The following is a 22,113-nucleotide window of genomic DNA, read 5'->3' on the forward strand; positions in this document are numbered from 1 at the left end:
GAAAGAGCCCACATTTTTCTCTAGCTCTAGAGCAATTGGAGAAAAGATGATCTAAAGTTTCATTTGGATGAATGCAAACTAGACATATTACTAGTGGGATTATGTTCCTTTTATGTAGAGTGTATCGAACGCCTAAACTATTATTAAACATTTACAACAAGAAAACCTGGATTTTGGGGGGAATATCAAGTTTCCAAATCCACAGATGGGGCCAATTATTATTTTTAACATTTAGATTACGAGTAAAACAAGTGATTGACTTAACCAAAAAAATTACCATGCGTAGTGAGGCGCAACACATGAGTTTTTCTCATATAATTAAGTGGTAATGGAATGCCTATCTATGATTTTGCGCCGTTATGTTTTTAGAAAGCAAGGCTCGTAATTTTTGTCTATTCCATTGTTTATTGGGTAAGATAAATTCTGAAACTTTATTATCAAGATTTATTTGGGTTCCATCTAAGTGTAAGATTACTAAAAGACTTTAATTAGCTACCCAATTGTCAAGACAAAAGAAAATGTCTTTGCCATCACCTATTTACCAACAGATACCCTTTCCAAATTCTCTCGTTGTGCTACGATCTTTCTCCATATATGTGAGATTCATTTAAACTGTGCTTATACTAAAAAAAAAGTCCTATTTACCCAAAAGTTAGTAGCATTTGTCATGATTTTTAACCTAATTTAGCAATAAAAGATTTTTTAGTGATAAGGTACGGCGAAGGCCCATCCCCCACGTACTCTTTGGTCTACAAATTTTCTCCCAAGCTACCAATGGCGTATTGTTTTTGTTGATGCCAAAAAAAAAATATCAATGTAATAAAGATTCAATCTTGGAAGCTACATCAATTGGCAAGAGAGAAGAGGTGCACAAGTAAGAGGGAGAACCTCTAAGTTACTCTGTATAAGAGTGTGGCGTCCACTTTAGACAAAAAATTGGTTTCCCAATGTTGGATTCTTTGTTCACTTTTATGGAGAAAAAAATTATAATCTTCTTTCTCGGGAATGTTAGAGCTAAAATGTACTCCAAGATAGCGACCCAGACATGATTAGGCGTCATATTAAATGACTGGAAAAACTAATACACCTTGAATTTTGATTTTTTTTTTTTTTTTTTTTTTTGGAAAAGTTATTGACAATTTGTGAGAATTAATTAGTTGACCAATAATCATGTAGAAATTATTTAGTAAGGTTTTCAATTTGTTGCAAGAACTAGACGTCGCACAACAGAAAATAAGATTATCATATGGAAATAACAAACAAGCGATGTTGAAGAAAGGAGGACAAATTTTGAAACCTATTCCAGAATTGTTCTCAGGGCTCTTAATAGAAAGTGTTTTTTTTTTAATGAGGAAAATAGAAAGTTTCCTAATTAATACTTCCATGCAAATGATAAAGAGGTAGGGGGATAGAGGGTCTCAATGGTGAAGGCCTCTTGACGGTTTAAACCATTCAGTGGATGTTCCGTTAATCTTGAAAAAGAGACTTTTGTTATACATTCTTTAACCCAAGCAATCCGGCCATTTTATATAAAAAAAAAAAAAAAAAAAAAAAAAAAAAAAAAAAAAAAAACTAAAAGCTTTTAGACTTTCCCAAAGAAAGTCTCATTCTACTCTATCATAAGCCCTTTCCATTTCTAGTTTGAAGGCACACCATCGTGTTTTATATATTATTGGACTTATGGAAAGTGTTTAAAATTTCTTGAACAATTAGAATGGTATCATGGATGGACCGATCTGGGGTAAAAGCATTTTGTAAATGATTCACTTTTTCTTTTAGAATTAATAATATAATACTAAAATAGGAAATCATGTCGTCACTTCCTGGTGCTGTTTTTTCTCTCCATCTTTAAAAAAAAAATCTAATTTTTTAGAATATATATATCCTGATTATATACAAGATTTTCCATAAATCTATTCAAAATTTTTTTAAAAAAAATTATATTGTAATGTATTTACTAAATAAGAAAATCATTGACCAACACTATACATAATATTTTGGTTGTGATCCAATGAGAAGGATCTAAAAATGAGAAGGAATCCTAACCCTTCAAATCTTTAAATCTAACTGACCGTGCAAAAGCTGGAAAAAAAATTATATTAAGGAAAATATATTCAGTTAAAAAATTATGCACATTCAGTATAAAAATTATGCACGTAATATAACGTCTCCTATGTAATTAAGGAAAATATATTAAACACAATATTTTAAAATTACGAAGTGTATTACTATAGAACCGATAAAAGTGTATCATATTATAATATTAGTTTGTAATAACCTATATCATTGTCTTCTTATTTTGGTACTCGTATTTAATCTGTATACAATTAACTAAAAATTTTGACATATGTTCAATAATATACTAGGTAAATTTTTATATATACTACTCCGTATTATATAAGGTAATTAGAATTACCTAAAAAAAAAGGTAATTAGAATAAGGGTCTGTTCACATTTACTGAACTTGAAATGATTGGAGTTGAACTGAACTGGACTGAACTGAACTGAAATAAAGTTTATCATGGACCAGAAGTCCAATGAAATATGGATTTTTAAATCCACACTGTATAGTGTCTTGTATTATTTAGAGTCTAATGTATGTTCATATACATGTTTGAGTCATAGGTTAATGAATTATTCATTGCATATGTCGAAAGTTATTAGATGCATTACTCATTGTAATTTTGTTTAATATGTTATCATGTTCAATTATATCTCAAATTGCATGCATTAGTTTCTATATAATATTTATGGTATATGTAAATGTTCATTATATATATAGAAGGCATATTTACAACTTTGATGGAAAATTAGAAAGACATATTTATATTCCAATGGGCTTATAATTATGATGAAATTATATATGACGTTGATTTAATATTATTTATGAATCATGTAAATAAATTTCCCGAAGAACTTATATACAACGTATTTATAGCCTTACAAATTTTATATTTTGAATATTGTAATTATTATCAAACTTTTAGTCTATGTGATTATATCATTGACATCTCAACCCGAAGATTGAGAATATGAAAGTTAGTGAGAATTACTATTTGTATTTTCAAGAGAACTATCATATCAAATATGAATATTCTATATAAATATATAATATCAACGAGATACTTATGCGTGAGACTGTTTTATTATGGTCTAGAAGAACCATGATCAATGTATATAATTATGGGTGTTATATTAATTCATAAGAGATTGAAGAGCAACATTAATAATATCATGTGTTGCCATTAAGAAATGTTTGATCAAATAATGATCATCAATTTCTTTTATTCACGACCTCCAGAAAAAGGCGTAACCGCATAAGTTTAGCTTTTAAAGTAACTTTATTCAAATAGAGGTTTGGAATGATATAGAGATAAATCCATACATGGTAAAACGAAGACACTTTATATGTTCATGTGAAGACTTGAAGGTACAAATTCAAATTAGGAGGGTTGAAGAGCAAGGAATGATATTCTACTACATATGACAAGACTCCTAACCATATTGGATTCATTGCAGCACTAGATAATCTCAGGTTATCTATTCATCAGGGGGAGAAAATACGCGCTGCACTCTTTTTCCCTTAACAGTGGTTTTGTCCCACATTGGGTTTTCCTGGTAAGGTTTTCAATGAGACAGCATCCCAAGCATGTTACGAAGAATGTTGTACTCTTTTTCCTTCATTACGTTTTTCCTAATAAGGTTTTAACAAGGCACACTCTTCGATAACAGACATCCAAGGGGGAGTGTTATGAAATATTGTGTGGATATCCATTATCCTCCTTCATCATTCCGGAATATTCTGATTAGGGTTTATTGTTATCTAAGCAAACCCTAGTTATAATGTATGTATATATATATCCGATCCCCACTCTATGGCATAATGTAGACTAATCTATTTGTTCCCAATTTATCTTCTATTCCCCTTTATTTTATAACATTATCGTAATACTAATAATATCAGTGAACAACTGATAGTTTGATTGGATAAATTGTACTCCCTCCGTTTATATATTATACTAGTTTAAGTCCCGTGCGATGCACGGTTTTTACTTTACCTAATTTTTAATTACAATATTAATTTAACAAAAACTTGAAATAGATACTTGAATTTCTTTAATAATAATAAAAAAAAAAAAAAAAAACAAAAAAAACAAAACTTGAGTTTAATATTATATCGATGTCAAAAGTTATTGATCATTAAACATTTTTTTAAAAAAAACACACAAATTTAATAATTATAGGATTTTACATAAGAATTAATTTTATGTTAATTATAACCCGTAGAATGTACTTTTTTTAGAGGAACACGTGTAATGTACATACCTCAACGTCCCAATTTTGTTGGCATGTTTTGACCGGCACAATGTTTTATAGCTTACTTTGACCGATATAATGTTTTATACAAATTTAATTGACTTTTTTTTTTATAATTAATAATCAAGGTTTTTATTTTTATTGTTTATTTTTATTTATTGAATTGTAGTGTTATTATTATAAATAAATCAACAAATATATACTTCGTAATAAAAGTTAAAGAGTCCATCCAGGTTGGAGAAAAAAAAACTTCCAAAGAAAAAAATGTGATACAAAATGATATGGAGTAGTACATTATTATTGTAATATATTATATGTTTGTTTATTTTAGGAAAAAAATACCTATTATAAAATAATGAAAGATAGGTTAAAATATTATTAATTTATTATCATTGAATGCATATAGAATATACTTTGTATATAATATAGTTGCCAAATTGAAGGATAAATATTCTATTCTAATATATATAAATTAATATTCACGAAGATTTGTAAAAAGAAAGGAAAGTTAAAAATGGCGGGAAAATTTTTAATCAGAACATGACAAGTGTCATGTTAGATTCACCTTTAGTATTATGTTATTGATATCCATTAAGAGTAGTCAATCTGCGCGGGTGTTCAAGGCGAATTAAGGTCGGGTCAAATCTAGTCATGAGTCTAGCTCAATACGGGTCAATCTAGACCTATATTGAGTTTACGTTCAAGTAAAGACAAGTTTGATTAATTTCTAGCTATGCTTGGCCGTTTACCCTTTCAGCTACATGTCAAGTTTGATTTAAGTCAAATTTTGGTCAGATTCAATTTCAAATTTTGGTTGTATCGAATTGTTTTGGGTTAGGGCTGAGAATCCCTGACATGACCCGACCCGATAACTTGACTCGACGTTACTGAGAGAAACCCAAACCCGATCCGATTTGACCCAAATTTCATAATAATATTAAGTTTTACACTATTTTTGATAGTTTCTAAGCATAACCGAAAATCGACCTGAAATCTGACCCAAACCCGACCCGCTGACCCGAATTGTCACCCAAAGTAATTTGGGTGACATATGATGGAAATTAAATTTAGATTTGGGTTAGGTTTGGGTCGAATTGTCATCAAGTTGGGTTCTTATTGGTTTTGGGTCAAGTTCAAGATGGATTAATATTAGGGATGACAATCCCTGACCCGACCCGATAACCCGAACGAACCCGACCCGAAGTTACTGAGAGAAACCCGAACCCGACCCAATCCGAACCCGAATAACCCGAATTCGACCCGATTTGACCAAAATTTCATATTTTGTAATAATATTAAGTTTTACACTATTTTTTTTATTGTTTCTAAGCATAACCCGAAATTGACCCGAAATCTGACCCGAACCCGTCCCACTGACCCGAATTACCACCCCTAATTAATATCAATCCGCTCAAGTTGAACTTATATAATACACCTTCAACTATTCGATTAAGCGTAATTACAATTATACTATTAAGGGCATGTAATGTTCAGGTTAATTTTAATTCATTTTCGTTCAGTTCCTAATTTCCTTCTCTCAATTCAATTCTATTCAGTTTAACCCTAATCATTTCAGTTCAATTGTTTTCAGTAAATCGGAACTGACCCTGAATCAATATAATTGCAAACAAGAGGTATATGACACGAATAAAATGAATCAACTGCTATTTCACCAAATGCCACTGATTACTTAAAAAATTCACCAAACCATCAAGGTTTTCAAAATTCACCAAATGGCATCGAGCTTTTAAAAAAATTCACCAAATGCCATTAATGACTAACAGCCGTTAACTCCGTTAGTCATTAAGATTAAATCTTGACACGTGTAATACTATGATTGATTCATTTTAATTATTTATTTTAAAATAATATTATTTTTCTTCATTTTCATGGCAAAATTGCTCGGGCATAGTTTTGGGGGTAATTTTGATCCATTATGGAAACAAATTAAACTCGGAATTGACAAAAAATAACGTAAATGCTCTGTTTAGTGTGTTGAAAAATATTTCGATTAGCGTGTCGTTATATTATAACCATCAATTGATCGGGTAAGGTTTTGGGGGTTATTTTGATCCTTTATGGGCACAAATTAAGCTCAGAATTGACAAAAAAATAACATAAATGCTCCGTTTTGTGTGTTAAAAAATATTTCGATTAGCGTGTCGTTATTTATTAACCATCAAAATTGATCGGGTAAGGTTTTGGGGGTCATTTTGATTCTTTATGGGAACAAATTAAGCTCAGAATTGACCAAAAATAACATATATGCCCCATTTTGTATGTCGATATCGTAATTTTTATTCCGAAAAAAATGTGAAACGGGGTATGTATTTATTTTTTTTAATTTTTTTTTGCCAATTCCGAGTTTAATTTGTACCCATAAAGGGTCAAAAAGACCCCCAAAACCTTACCCAAACAATATTCGTCACGAAAATCGAAAAAAATATTATTTTTATTCATTAAAATAAATAATTATTGTGTATTAATTTTAAAAAGTAATGACATTTATTAAAATAATTTTCTAAAGTAATGGCATTTGGTGAAATAAGAATTGCATTAACGGAAAACTAACGTCCATATGCTTTTAGTGGCACGAGGTGTCATTGTATTGTTTATCAGTGACATTTGGTGAATTATGAAAACTTTAATGGCATTTGGTGAATTTTGTAAGTACTCAGTGTCATTTGCTGAAATAGCCGATGAATCAATATGCTATTAAGCCATCGCCAATAACGCATTTATTTCGAAACGTGGGGAGTTTTAATCTAAATCTCACGTATAACCAAGTCACCTACCAACCTGGTGTCCATACTATTGGCAAAGATAACAAAAATATAAGGGCCACCCCACCCCATAAGTTTACCCAATCCGTGGGGTCCAAAAATCCAACTTATTTTTGATGTAAACCATGCAATAAACTTGTGTTCTATCTTTCGTTCTTCTGCCTAAAAAACTCTCACCTCACCCATTTTGGCCATATACATACCTTAACTTATCATTGGCATTGCTTATCAACTTCTTTCATCATCTTCCTCAATCTACCATTTTCATATTCAAAACACAACTTCCACCATTGTTTCCCCCATTTTTTCAATCTTCAACTTTCCTCCATAGTCAACCCAACACCCTCATTTCCGTTTTTCTACGTTTGTGTACCGTATCATTTATTTTACTTTTCAACCTTCAATTTTTCATTTTCCCTTAAACCATCATTATTAAATTAAACCATAATTACCCTATTTCTAAACCACCCAACTTGTCATAAAAATCAATTAATTAACCTCATAAGATCTAAACTTCTTATCATCTAGTCCATAAAAAAAAATACCCCTGAAAATGATATGTATTTAATTTAATCTCTCATAGTTTTAGATCCCAACTTCATGGTTTCAATTATCTTATTCATTAGTATTATATAAGCAGGCCACCATACATTATACATCAAATAATTATTTATTTAATTGTAAGTCAAACAAATTTTCTTACTCTTTCCAAAGAAAACACCCAAACACACCCTCGTGAGAAACGATGCAGTCTCTCTCCTCTCCTTACAGTAGTAGTCGTGCGTTATTATATAGTAGCAGTAGTAGTAGTACCCAACTACCCAAACAGAATAATATAAAAAAGAATCACTATTTTTGCGATCTGGGAAATTTTTTTAACGAAAAGGGTCGCCGGAAAATGACTACGGAAAATCATCTCCGGCATGTTCAATCTTTGCCTGTTTTTCCTTCTGGTGCTGGGAATATTCCGCGTTTGAATGCTGTTATTCTTGGTGAAGCTTTGGCTTCTGAAGAAAATGACTTTGTTTTTCCTAGTCCGGAATTCTCTCGCAATGCTCATGTTTCTTCTCCTTCTGAGGTGATTTTTGTTCTTTTCTGGGGTTTTTCTGTTTTGGGTGTTTGCTGAATTTAACGAGTTGGGGTGTTTTCCGTGTCTGAGTTTGTCGTAAAGGGCAATGATGTAGACGGAATTTGATTCTGGTTGTCCTATTTAGGTTGATCATTCAAGGATATGTGTAATTTGATGATTAAGTTTTGGGAGTTGGGGTTTTTTTTATGTGTCCAGTTAGTTGTAAAGGGTAATGATGTAGACGGGGTTTGATCCTGGTTCTCTTATTTTGATTGATCATTCATGTATATAGTAATTTGATGATTTAGATTAGGGAGTTCGGGTTTTGTGTCGAAAGGGTAATGATGTATACGGGGTTTGATCCTGTTCATTTCATTTTGATTGATCATTCAAATAAATTTGTAATTTGATGATTTGGTTTAGGGAGTTGAGTCGAGTTAGTCACAAAGGACTAAATGAGATTTGATTATATTGATGGTTCATTTGCTTGAATTTGGAATTTGACGATTATATTTTTGTTGTTTTTGTTTTATTTGTGAAGTATTCGGACATGTACAAGAGGTCAGTGGAGGATCCATCAGGGTTTTGGGGAGATATAGCTTCAGAATTTTATTGGAAACAGAAATGGGGAAAGGAAGTTTGCTCAGAGAATCTGGATGTGACAAAAGGAACTGTTAACATTGAGGTGAGTGATAATTACTTTATATTGATCACTCACTTCTCAGGATAATAGTGTGTGATTTAAATTTGATTTTGTGAGCATTATTTTGAAATGGGCAGTGGTTCAAAGGTGGGATCACCAACATCTGCTACAATTGTTTGGATAGAAATGTTGAGAATGGAAATGGTGATAAAATTGCATTGTATTGGGAAGGAAATGATCTTGGTTTTGATGACAGTTTGACTTACAGTCAGCTCCTGGAGAAAGTTTGCCAGGTAATTGTGGGTGTTGTTTGTTTGTGTCTTTATTTACAAGTTCGATTCGAATGCAAAGGGAAATTTTCCAAAGGTTATTTTGTTCTTTGTCAACAGCTTGCAAATTACTTGAAAGATGTTGGGGTTAAGAAGGGTGATGCTGTTATCATCTATCTGCCTATGCTCATGGAACTGCCAATTGCAATGCTTGCTTGTGCTCGAATCGGTGCAATCCACTCGGTACTACTCATTTTACCATTGTTTATGATGCTTGAATAGAATTAATTCAATGGGTTTTGACATTCTTCAGCCTAAACTGATCAATTGCTTGTGACTGCTACTTTCTTTTCAATTTTTTGGATGTATTTCTGTAGGTTGTCTTTGCTGGTTTCTCCTCAGAGTCACTTGCTCAAAGAATTGTAGATTGCAAGCCAAAGGTTGTCCTTACTTGCAATGCTGTCAAAAGAGGAGCAAAGGTAATCGGTCTCAAAGACATAGTAGATGCTGCTCTTGCTGAATCAACTAAGAACGGCGTTTCTGTAGGTATAGACTTGACTAAATGGTTTTTATGATACTACTGTGCTACTTTCAGTAATATTCTTCCACAGCACCTTCAATGTTATCTAGAAACTAAAAATAGATGTTCTGCTGCATTGATCTGTAAAACAAAATTCAAGGTGCATCTGAATGGCCAAAATATTCTGTTCTTCATAGTTTGCTCCTCAGTTTACCGCAGATTTGATTTCACATCCTTGTCTATATGATGGAGTAATGTTGCAATACAACTCTTTTCCTATTTGTTCTCTAGTTGCAGTTAGTAGCTTCAGCTCAGTGTATAAAATGGTCTATTCAAGCTTTGCTGGAATCATATGTGACATACCAACTCTGGTCCACAGAATTTAATCTGACTTTATGATAACCAATAAATTTATTTTCTAGTGGTGGCCTGATTTAATTGAATGAAAAGGATGGAATGTGTATGACTAATTGATTGATGTGGTACTCGATTATTTATTGTAATTTGTTTCTGTGTACTCAGTCTCTGATTATGTGAAAATTCGGTTACTTTGCATGAAGTGTGATTGTTAAAGTAAAGACTGTTTATTGCAATTTTGTGTAATTCAAATGTAAATTTTGAGCTATGGTTTTTATTTTTGTGATTGAGCGCTGCATTTGTTAAATCATGCCTGATTTTCTGGTATTTTATCATTTGAGCAGATGTATGCCTAACATATGAAAACAAGTTAGCCGTTAGTAGAGAGAACACCAAATGGACGGAAGGAAGAGATATCTGGTGGCAGGTTGGTATGCTTATCTTGTGGTGTACATATTTATGATATTATTCGACAGTGTCCTTAGCTATTCTGGCCTTTTGGGTCTGTGACATGCATGTAACAATTCAGCTGACAATTGCTGGAAGTTAAGTGCACCATCACTGTAAATATAATTCTTGTGACCTGTTTCATTTCTGTTTATTTTTGTAAATTTAAGATGAATGTTATAAGGAAAATGAATTTTCTTTTCTCCCTCTAGGATGTTGTTCCAAAGTACCCCAGTACTTGTGATGTTGAATGGGTTGATGCAGAAGATCCACTATTTCTGCTTTATACTAGTGGAAGCACGGGAAAACCCAAGGTATTTGAGATTGCCATTGCTGTGTAATCAATGCTTCTTTCTATTACAATCTATACTTATAAACATTAAGCACACAAATTCTTAATGGTGCTTGATCATTTTTAGGGTGTCGTTCATACAACTGGAGGCTACATGGTATATACTGCCACAACATTTAAGTATACATTTGATTATAAGCCTTCAGATGTATACTGGTAAGGCAACCCTTTATTATTAATTAACAAGTGGTTATTTGTGTATGTTCATCATCATCATCTCATCATTATGCGTAACTGTTTCATTCTGTATCAGATTGTGCGATCATTATTACATTTTAAAGATTTATAGCTTACTTTTCCTTGCATGTGATAGGTGCACTGCTGACTGTGGTTGGATTACTGGACACAGTTATGTAACATATGGCCCTTTGCTCAATGGAGCTTCCTGTATTGTTTTTGAAGGGGTAATAACGTGCCTCTTTGTTACTGAAATCTATTTTGAAAGTGATAAGAAAACTGCAAATACCTGTTTATTTACAGCTGAAGCATCTGATTGTTATTAAATGCCTGATTGATTGTCTTATAGGCTCCAACCTACCCAGATGCGGGTCGCTGCTGGGATATTGTTGATAAATACAAAGTGTCAATATTCTACACTGCCCCAACACTGGTCAGATCTCTCATGCGTGAGGGTACTGAGGTAAAGCCAACACAATTACTAGTTAGCCGTCATAGTTATGAACATGAAACGTGTATACATATGAGTTTAATATTTGCGTGTATAAATTGCAGCATGTTACTCGTTACTCACGCAAATCCTTAAGGGTTTTAGGAAGTGTGGGAGAGCCAATCAATCCTAGTGCATGGAGGTTCACCAACTCTGGCTCTTTCTGTTTGTTGATATCAATGATTAGATTTGCTCTTATTAACCTTGAGTGTGCGTCCTTCCAGATGGTTCTTTAATGTTGTTGGAGATTCAAGGTGTCCTATATCTGACACTTGGTGGCAGACTGAAACTGGTGGCTTTATGGTGGGTAAATCACTTTTTCCCCTGCATTCCTATTTCCATTGCCCATTATTACTCTTTATGGACTACAATTGGTATAGAGTGTAATATGTTGTCCACATTGATGCTTTGCAGATAACCCCTTTACCTGGTGCTTGGGCACAGAAGCCAGGTTCTGCCTCATATCCTTTCTTTGGAGTTCAGGTAATGCCTCCAAATATATATATTTCTTGTTATATTCATCTCAGCCTCATTATTCATACTGTAAATGATTTCATACTGACTTTAGCATCTTTTTTTACACCATTCTACTTCCAGCCTGTCATTGTAGATGAGAAGGGCAAAGAGTTAGAAGGTGAATGTAGCGGGTACTTATGTATAAAGCACTCATGGCCTTCAGCTTTCCGTACTCTATATGGTGATCATGAAAGATATGAAACCACATATTTCAAGCCATTCCCTGGTTATTATTTTACCGGGGATGGCTGTAGCAGGTAATTAATATCGTTACATAAAATATTTCATCATACAAATAATTGCCAATGTGTATCAATTGACATTGGCATATTAAGTTAATGGATTTGGATTACCACATTTGTTTGTTGAAGTCATTTCTTGTATGTCCCAGGGATAAAGATGGTTACTACTGGCTCACTGGAAGAGTGGACGATGTCATCAATGTCAGGTAACTCCTGATACCACATTGTTTAGTGATCAGGTTTATTCTAGAAAATGCGCAAGATTTTGAGGACCTTTTCTTGCACTTTTCATGGATGTTTGTATTTTGTACAGTGGTCACCGTATTGGAACTGCTGAAGTGGAATCTGCCCTAGTTTCACATCCTCAATGTGCCGAGGCTGCTGTGGTTGGTGTTGAGCATGAGGTATAATGGGTCCTCCCACCTCATTTTTATGCAACACTGCTTTTGTATACTCGTGATTGCAAGTAATGCCACTATCCCATCCTTCACTGGAATCTTCACAAGTTTCTGTTGTCTTGTTCAGGTGAAAGGGCAGGGCATTTACGCATTTGTTACTTTGGTTGAGGGTGTTCCCTATAGTGAAGAGCTTCGCAAAAGCCTTGTCATGGCTGTTCGTAGTCAGGTTAGTTCCCCAATTTGTGTTTGCTTCTGCCAGAAACTGTGGCCAAATTATTCCAAGAATAATTGGCTTGATTCAATCAGTGACATATTTAGCATACACTTGTATAACTATGAAGAAATTTTGGTTGGCCCAATGTTTAAAATGTCAATTTTTTTAGTTCCTGTCAAATAAAAGAAGTCAGTATTATACTCACTTATACATTCAGGATTTAAAAGTTAAAACATTTGGTGCAAATTTATTTAGTTCTATGTTCCATCACTACATGCATATTTGGTGCGAATTTGTTTATTTCTATGTTCCACCGCTACATGCATACTATAATTTTGGATTAATCAATTGGACCCCTTCAATAATTTCAGATTGGGGCATTTGCTGCCCCAGATAAGATTCACTGGGCACCTGGACTCCCCAAAACAAGAAGTGGAAAGATAATGAGGAGGATTTTGAGAAAGATTGCTTCAAGGCAACTCGATGAGCTTGGAGACACCAGCACTCTTGCAGAACCAGCTGTTGTAGAACAGCTTATTGCCCTTGCTGACAAATAGAACATTCAAATTTAGAGTTATTTCAGTGAATCTTTAAATGGTGGCTCCGTTTTGGTGCTTTCTCACAGTAAAATTCAAATTCTTTTGGGCTGAAGGTTCAGAAGTTCTTGCTATCAATCTGCTTTGCAGATTATTGCTGGATTTGTTGTTGTGATGCTGTCATTCTTATAGCTTTTTGTACCATAGCCGTTGTTCCATTATGATCTAATAGGGGAGTGATTCAATTTTTCGGTACACATTTTTGTGCGGAAATTTTTTTTATTACCAATTACAGTTTAGTAATAAAGCTAGTCCTGTAAGGCGTGCATCTTTTTTGCAATTATTGAGAACGATTGTAATTGATCCTTCTATGTTTGTGCTGTGAAATGTGAGGGTAAACAAATTTCATCATTTGTTGATTACAATACAATTAACTTGTTTTTCAGTATTTAAATGATACAAAGTTATGGAAATTATGTTTGCTGCGCTTTGTGCTAAGATTATGTAATCTAGACACCGTCTTTTATTGCCAGGTTAATTCATTTCCATATTCACATCTATTTGGTTGGCTAGGATCTCATATGCATTCTGTCTAAGTGTCTATTGATGTCGCTGGTACTTGCTTAATGAGTTTTCCTCTAATGATCTAGATTGAATGAGGTTTGATATTAAACTTTATTGATAATATAGTATAATGATAGCATCAAACGTAAAACAAATTTGGGCAAAATTAAGATGAATGCTACTCCCACCACCATAAACGTGGTTTAACAGCTCGCAATTTATGGGTTACATATTGGTTATTGTAACAAAAGATAAAATATCAACAGCTTAGACAAATATTAATGCACCAAGATCATTAATAGTCTAATCCTCAATGCTGAAAATGTTTCACGTCCAGTATCAGATATTCCCGCCAACTTAAAACCCTAAAGATACTGCTTTGCCGAAGATGTTCACAATCTTCACTCCTTGTACCCCAAGCCTGCATAAATTAAACAAATAAATTAAAAAAGTAATCAAGTTGTCTAAATTAAATCCTGTCTGGATTTTAATTAATTAATCAGATCTCATCAAATTTCTAAGATAAGCAGGTTGAGGCGGGAGCTTGCCACATGAAGGTATAGCATGATTATGCATATGGAGCCAGCATTCAGGAAGAATTTTTTAAAAAATAAAATAAAAAAACATAAAAGGCAACAGTGGAGCATGCTGTATGTACGCATACTTTAAGCTAGTGGCATCTCTACCAAACATACATCACAGACGAGGGCAACAATGAAACACTTGGTTGATACTAAAAGAAGACTCATTGTAGAGGCAATCATAATTTATTTGCAAGCCATTCCCAAAGTAAAAGAGACTAGACTGGTACAAGAGACATCAACATTTCAGCAACCATATCTTGAATAGATAACATCCACTAAACTCCAATTACACTAAATCTTCCAGTGTGCAAAGTCAGCGCAACCACAAAACTCAAGAATAAATTTCCCACTGTTAAGGCCCTATAAGGCAAGAAAAACCACTCATCCACTCAATGGATGTCAGCATGTCACCTTTCCTCTTTCCATCTTTCCTTTCAAAGTTTACTACTCAGAATACCTTCAGCTTTCTTTTTCTAAAATCATTCTCTTCCACATGTTCAGGTGAAGGGTTTAATATAGACTATATGCAGATATGTAGCGACTTTGATAGCATGCATAATGCAGCAGTTCATTCACATGACAAGATGCTGAAGGACACTCATGACCTACGCAAATAGAAATTCTCAATTTCCTTGCAAGCTGATGCATAACCCTTAAAAATCACCCAGGTTATCCTAAAAAGATTGCCCCAATTCTATTTTTAGTTAACATTGCCTGTACAATACCTCTCTACTTTATCTAATATTGCAGATACTTAAAAATATATATATACCAACCCACTCAACACAGCTCTTAATAGAGTGAAAGAAAGTAAATTGGGCAAACTTTAAGGGATGGAGAGAGCAACAAATAACAAAATCCATCTCCAAATACCATAAACAAAACCTTGCAGCAGAAACTCAAGAGTTTCTCAAAATTCAAACCCATCATATCTTCTATTTTATTGATATATTACAGGACACAATCAAGTATACGTAACAACAATGATCAAACAAATTCTCTCACAAATAGACAAACAAATATCCACCTTATGTAATGACTTGCATGGGCAAAAACTTGGTAAGGCTGAGCATTGTTGTCATTTTTTCAGCCAAGGGAACTTCCACATAAGATAAAACAAAAAATCTAAAGCTCAGATATATTCAAAAAAAGGCAACAAAACATAATGTGCTGTAAATTATAACACCATAACCTAGGTAACATACTGTCAAACTGAAGTTATGTTCAAAAAAAGATTTACATGAACAGCATGCAGATTAGTAAAAAACCAAAACAATTGACCATCTGAAGTTCAAGGCAGCAGCAACTATTAAATCACAGCCTAAATTTCATCTACAGCCAATATAGGAAACTCACCATGCTCTTAACGTGCACCAGGCGCATTCATTGCCAAAAGCATTTGATTTCCATTAGGCAGGTAGGTCACGTTAGAACTCCTTCCCATTGTCGCTGCATTCTCCTTCATGGCTTCAATCTTCCTCAATTCAATCAGTCCCATTCCTGCAGATGCAGTTGCATCAGAAATCAATTTAGCAGACTCACTTTCTCCCTCAGCCCTAATGATTGCTGCACGCCTCTCTTGATCAGCTTTCATAACCACATATTTGGACCTCTCAGCCTCCTGCTGTGCCACCTGCTTCTGCTCAACTGCCCTTGAGAATTCTGCACCGTATGAGAGGTGAGTAATTGCCACATCATCCAATATGATGTTGAAATCCTTTGCCCTGCACACAATAGAAAAATAAAGATAAAATTCATTAACAAAATTCAAATTATTTCTTTCCAAAGTGTGTTCCAGCTCAAATTTGGTAAAGGAATTTTAAACAGAAACCATATGAATACAATCAATCATTCTTTTTTTCAATCTTGCACCTTAAGATTGATTATCAGACAGTTAAAGTGGTGCTTCTAAGCAAATAATTCCCAATTCTCCAACTATCCACAACCCACAAATCATTTCCATCCCCCCCCCCCCCCAGTTGTTCCTAAAACCAATTATTTTGCACTTATACAACCAGAAGCATGAGACCAATATCATAAAGAGAAAAGGAGCTATCAATTTACAAAATCAAACCACATTCGCCTAAAAAAAGTTAACTCGAAAAAAAAAAGAAAAAATCAGAATAGGTTATCACTTCAAAATTCCAAAAGAAGTAACCACTTGTGTTTGTCAGTGTGTGTGTTGGGGGAGGTGGTAGGAAGCACGCAGATTCATGAATACATTCAGTTCACCAAAATTACAATTATCAAAACCTACAAGCCTTTCTCCGGGAATCACCTACATTGTACGAACTTAGTGGCACTAACGAAAACTTATTTTAATTACTAGATTGAGCTCCGCATTACTCTCATCAGAGCTTATTGACCTTATTCCAGTGCTTATTTGCTGTTATTTGCCCCTATCTAAACGTCATTGACCTTAATCAGAAATTTTCAAGGTACAGTCGTGCAATCAAAATGTTCCCAACAAACACACAGCTAGTCGCAGGATCAATCAAAATGTACAAGTCAGAACTTCAACTACACAATCAGCTAACTACTGCAACATAATAATCAGGGAAAACAACAGCAATAGCATAAAATTTCTATTTCTACCAATTAAACACCAAAAAATTCAAATTATCAAACAAAAAAGACCAAGAAACAATTTATGCGCTGAATAAAACCCTAACCCAAGATCTCCAGAAAAAAAATAACAGAAAAAACAAAATGAATACCTCTTAATCAAGCTGTCTCTGACAAGAGCAGAAACCCTAGGACGATCAGTAAGAAGCTGGTCAGCATTAAACTGAGCAACAACAGCCTTCAAAACCTCATTACCAATAGAAGGAAGAACCTTCTCATCATACTCCAATCCAAGAGTCTGAAAAATATGAGGAAGACGATTCTGATCAGGGCGAGACAAAACCCTAAGAGTAAGATTCACCATCTGAAGATCCTTAGTACCAGAAATTGATGAAAAATTGTGAGGTCGAGTACGAATATCGAAGGTGTAAGGCTTCTGGAGCCATGGAATTCGGACATGAGTACCTTCGCCGACAGTTTCATCGAGAACTCCGCGAAAACGGTCGAAGATGACGGCCTTTTCGCCGCCGTCGACGGTGTAGAGGGAGTAATTGGCGAGGGCGCCGATGGCACCGAGGCTGAAAGCTGTTTTAGCGACGCTGTTGAGGATGTTGGCAGCTTGCTGGCTTCCCATGGCGGAAAAATGGAGAGAGAAAAATGGAGGTTGAGTTTTTAGGGTTTAAGGGTTTGAAATGGGGGAAAATTGATCAAGTAGTTAAAACCCTAAGGAGTGCGTAACTCACTGACTTGGGAGAGGGGAAACTGGAAATGTGTGAGGATTTATTTATTTAATTTATTTTTTTTGGTGTTGTTTGGGCCTCATGGGGGTTAGCAATCTTAACATGGGTCGAGGGTCGGGTATCCAAAATATTATCAATTTATCATAACAGATTAACATGATCGGGTTCTCGATAACCAACACTAACGATAATATATATGAATCAAAATATCAAAAAAAATCTAATATATATATATAAAGGGGAGTTTTTTCACGAGTTTTTAGAGAGCCACGTAAGATTTAATTTTTTCAGCGCGCCACGTAGGATAATAAATTTTAGTAGTAGCCAATTAAATACGAGATTTTTTTTTTTTTTTGACGGGAAGAGTTGAGATTAGTATTAATTAGAAGACGGGCCTAAATCAGCCATTACAACCTCATGTATCTCAATGGGATACTCTTCCAACCAAACTCTAAGAGAAACAAACTTCCTACTAAGCTTAGCAAGACTATGAGCAACCTGGTTTCCTGTTCTCCTCACAAAAGCAAAAGAGAATTCATGGCAAGAGCAAGCAAGCTTAATAATATCCTTGGTAATTAAACCAAAGGCAGTAAGATCCTCCTTCTGCTTACTCAAGCCATAGTAGAGCTTGATATTATCCGTCTCGAGGCACACTCTCAAAAAGCCCGACTCCATAGCAATTACTAAAGCATGCCGCATTGCCATTGCCTCCACCATATCCACATCAAAGCTTCCTGCTACCTGCAAACACGTAGCAGCAACAACATCCCCCACGCTATCTAGCATTACCCCTCCAAGCCCCACCTTACTCGACTCAAAGATAGCCGCATCAGAGTTCACTTTTATAACTCCCTCGGGAGGAGATTTCCATTTGCACTCCAGAATTTCAGAAATAGAGTTGCTGCAGCCTTGTTCATTTGCGGAGTCAAACTCACCAACAATGCTAATTGCTTTGTGCAGTACTTCAGTTATCTCTCTCTTCTCCCCTGCGAAAATCCAGTCAGTTCTACGCAGCCACACACCCCACAAAGTGCTCCAGAAAATATTCCACCACGAGTGATCCTTGAAAATCAAACGCACCCCAGCACACCACTCAGCAAAAGTGTTGCCATTATACTTCCCAACTTCCAGACGCAAGGGAGATAAGTACCACAAAAGCTTTGCCTCCTCACAAAAAACCAACATATGCAAGATAGTCTCTTGAGCATCCCCACACATAGGACAAACAGTATCAACAATCATACCTCTATGCATCAGAGAAACACGAGCAGCAAGGCCTCCCCTGATTGCACGCCAGCAGAAATTTTTAATTTTTGGGGGGAGGTCAGAATTCCAGATGCACTTCCAATCAAAAGCAATTGGGGGATTGGAATTGGAGGCTTTCGATTGAGCATGCTCCATACTCAACAGATTGTAGGCAGACTTTACAGAAAAGCATCCATTTCTTGACCAATGCCAAGACCACGAATCTGAGCTATCAAATAAGGGAATTGGGATGTTGACAATTTCCTTCACTTCAAGAGCTGAAAAATTAGAGTTCAGAACAGCCAGGTTCCAGCTTCTGTCAACCATCAGATCACGGACAGTGAATGGATTATCATCATTTGAGTTCCTATAGCTCACCACACGAAAATTTGGAAGGCTAGGCACCCAAGGATCCTTCCAAACATCAATAGTAGCACCATTTCCCACATTCTTCCTAATACCTTTTAAAAGCACATCCCTTGCACTCATAATCGATCGCCAAGTATAGCTCGAATGTGAGGCTATTTTCGCATCCATAAAGGAAGAGTTAGGAAAGTACTTGCCTTTGAGGACCTTTGACATCAACGAGTCCTCCTTGGTATGAATTCGCCAAGCTTGCTTTGCGAGAAGGGCTCTATTAAAAGCTCTCATATTGCGGAACCCAAGACCACCTTGACTTTTCGGAATATACAACTTTTCCCACGCCACCCAATTCATCTTTCGTTCTTCCCCTTTTTGACCCCAAAAGAAATTCCGGCACAATCTCTCAACTTCATTAAGTATGCTCACCGGGATGGTAAAACATTGCATAGAATAAGTAGGGATCGCTTGAGCTATTGACTTGATTAAAACTTCCCTCCCAGCTTGAGATAAAAAATTTTCTTTCCAACCCTTCAATTTTTTCCAGATACGATCCTGAATGTTTTGGAAAACCTGCTTTTTAGAGCTACCAATATATGTTGGGAGCCCTAAATATTTATCGTGACCCTCGACTGCCTTAAAAGATAACTTCATCTGAAGAATATTTTTCCGTTCTTGCTCAATGTTTCGGCTAAAGGACACCTCAGATTTATCCATATTCAGTTTCTGACCAGAAGCAACTTCGTAGGTTGAAAGAATTCCAAGCACATTTTCCACCTCTTCTTCATTTGCCCGCACAAACAAGAGACTATCATCCGCAAAAAATAAATGAGAAATCGGATTGACATTCCGACCAATTTTAACCCCATGAATAAGTCTCCTATTTTCAGCATCCCTAATCAGAGCAGATAAACCTTCCGCACACATAATAAACAGGAAAGGTGATAGGGGATCACCTTGCCTTAGCCCCCGGCTAGGCTTAAAAGATTTCGAAGGTTGACCGTTCACAAGGACATCAAAAGAGGCAGTCGTAACACAATTCATAACCAAGGCCACATAGTTAACCGGCAAGCCCAATTTCAACATTATTTTCTCCAAAAAACTCCATTCAACCCGATCATAGGCTTTGCTCATATCAAGCTTCAAGCCCAAGTACCCTTTTTTCCCTTTTTTCTTCTTCCGGAGGTAATGAAAACACTCATAAGCAACCAACACATTATCTGTGATTAGTCGACCCGGAACAAATCCACTCTGTGATTCATGAATGATTGAAGGGAGAACCAATTTCAACCTATTTGCAAGCACCTTAGTGACAATTTTGTATAACACATTACATAAACTGACAGGCCTATAATCAACAGGAGACACACATAATTTCTTTTTCGGAATAAGCACAATGTGAGTCTGATTAATCGAACCTATATTGCCACCGTTATTAAGAATATCAAGTACTTTCCCAACAACATCAACACCAACTATCTCCCAAAATTTCTGAAAAAAGATAGCTGACATACCATCGGGACCAGGCGCTTTAGTGGGGTGCATCTGGAAGAGAGCAACACGGACCTCATCGGCGGTGAACGGGGCAGCAAGAGTAGTACACTGTCTATCTGTCACCTTTTTCTCCACTTTGGAAATGACCGGTTCAACTTCAATGTGACTATTCGAGGCAAAAAGATCAGTGAAGTAATCAACAAAAACAGCCGAAATTTGCTCTTCATCTTTATAAACATTACCGGCCTCATCAGAAATTGCATTTATATTATTTCTCTCCGCTCTTTGCTTAGCCTTAGTGTGGAAAAAGGTTGTGTTTTTGTCCCCATTTTTTAGCCACTCTTGACGGCTCCTCTGCTTCCAATACAACTCCTCACGGCGTTCCAATTCATCCATACGATCATCCAACGCTCTTATTTGGGCTATAACCTCATCAGTTTGAACCTCACTCATAAGGTTCTCCATCCTTGCTTGGCAGTCTTTTAATTCCTTCACAAAATCCCCAAATTTCTCCCTGCTCCAAGCACTCAAATTTGCCGAGGTAAAAGCAATTTTTGAGCATATATCACCACCCCTGTCCCACACATGACTAACAATCTCGGCGCAATTCTCATCCCGCAACCACATCTCCTCAAACCGGTAAAGCCGAACCTTCTTCTTCTTCTTCTTTGGAGTACTAAGGGCTTCCTTCACACAGAGTAAAATGGGAAGATGGTCAGAGCGCCTCTTGACGAGATTATTAATTTCTTTTAGAATTAAATAATTTAATTGACACGTAAGCAAAATTAGCGAATGAAATTATGCAGTTTAAATTAATTAAATATAAAATATTATCTTTTAATATCAGGAATTTTATCTAAATATTTAACAATTTTTAGCACATAAATATGTATGTAAAAATATTATTTTAAAAAATTCAAACAAACCGTGCATCGCACGGGCTTCATCTAGTATATACAAATAAAGTAGGCATTTTTGGAGACCATTCAGAGTGCCACATAAGCAAAGGTATATTTTCAACCAATTAAAAATTAGATTTATATTTTATTTTAGAATTAAATAATTCACTTTCCACCTAAACAAAAGTGACGAATAAAATTTAAGAATTTTGTCATGTAGGTATAAACAACGAATAGTGATTTATTAGAATTTAATTTATTTTAAAAACTAAAAATTGTCTTTTAAAAAAGGGAAAAGATATATGCAGCCCGCATATAAGAGCAACTACAAT

At 35.1% G+C, this 22,113-nt stretch overlaps 3 protein-coding genes across 3 annotated transcripts; 1 reads left to right on the plus strand and 2 right to left on the minus strand.

The window, feature by feature from the left end:
* The first annotated feature begins 7,280 nt into the window (after window positions 1-7,280).
* Window positions 7,281-13,741, plus strand: LOC145643023 (acetyl-coenzyme A synthetase, chloroplastic/glyoxysomal-like). The gene is made up of 18 exons (XM_081694188.1): window positions 7,281-8,178; window positions 8,711-8,854; window positions 8,950-9,105; window positions 9,202-9,324; window positions 9,459-9,627; window positions 10,303-10,385; window positions 10,618-10,719; window positions 10,825-10,913; window positions 11,071-11,161; window positions 11,284-11,397; window positions 11,490-11,566; window positions 11,649-11,727; window positions 11,839-11,907; window positions 12,022-12,197; window positions 12,332-12,388; window positions 12,496-12,586; window positions 12,708-12,806; window positions 13,166-13,741. Exons 1-18 carry the CDS (start codon window positions 7,846-7,848, stop codon window positions 13,349-13,351), a joined length of 2,238 nt encoding a protein of 745 aa, XP_081550314.1. The 5' UTR covers window positions 7,281-7,845; the 3' UTR covers window positions 13,352-13,741.
* Window positions 13,742-14,033: 292 nt separating this feature from the next.
* On the minus strand, window positions 14,034-17,801 carry LOC145643030 (prohibitin-3, mitochondrial-like). Its single transcript, XM_081694196.1, has 3 exons — window positions 17,196-17,801; window positions 15,835-16,202; window positions 14,034-14,315 (listed from the first exon to the last, which is right to left on the minus strand). The coding sequence occupies exons 1-2, from the start codon at window positions 17,675-17,677 to the stop codon at window positions 15,842-15,844; spliced, it is 843 nt and encodes a 280-aa protein (XP_081550322.1). The 5' UTR covers window positions 17,678-17,801; the 3' UTR covers window positions 14,034-14,315; window positions 15,835-15,841.
* Window positions 17,802-18,161: 360 nt separating this feature from the next.
* On the minus strand, window positions 18,162-21,509 carry LOC145630519 (uncharacterized). Its single transcript, XM_081682781.1, has one exon. It carries the CDS (start codon window positions 21,507-21,509, stop codon window positions 18,162-18,164), a length of 3,348 nt encoding a protein of 1,115 aa, XP_081538907.1.
* Window positions 21,510-22,113: the final 604 nt, after the last annotated feature.

Source organism: Chenopodium album, chromosome 1 (assembly GCF_948465745.1).
Source record: "Chenopodium album chromosome 1, dcCheAlbu1.1, whole genome shotgun sequence".
NCBI classification, from domain to species: Eukaryota; Viridiplantae; Streptophyta; class Magnoliopsida; order Caryophyllales; family Amaranthaceae; genus Chenopodium; species Chenopodium album.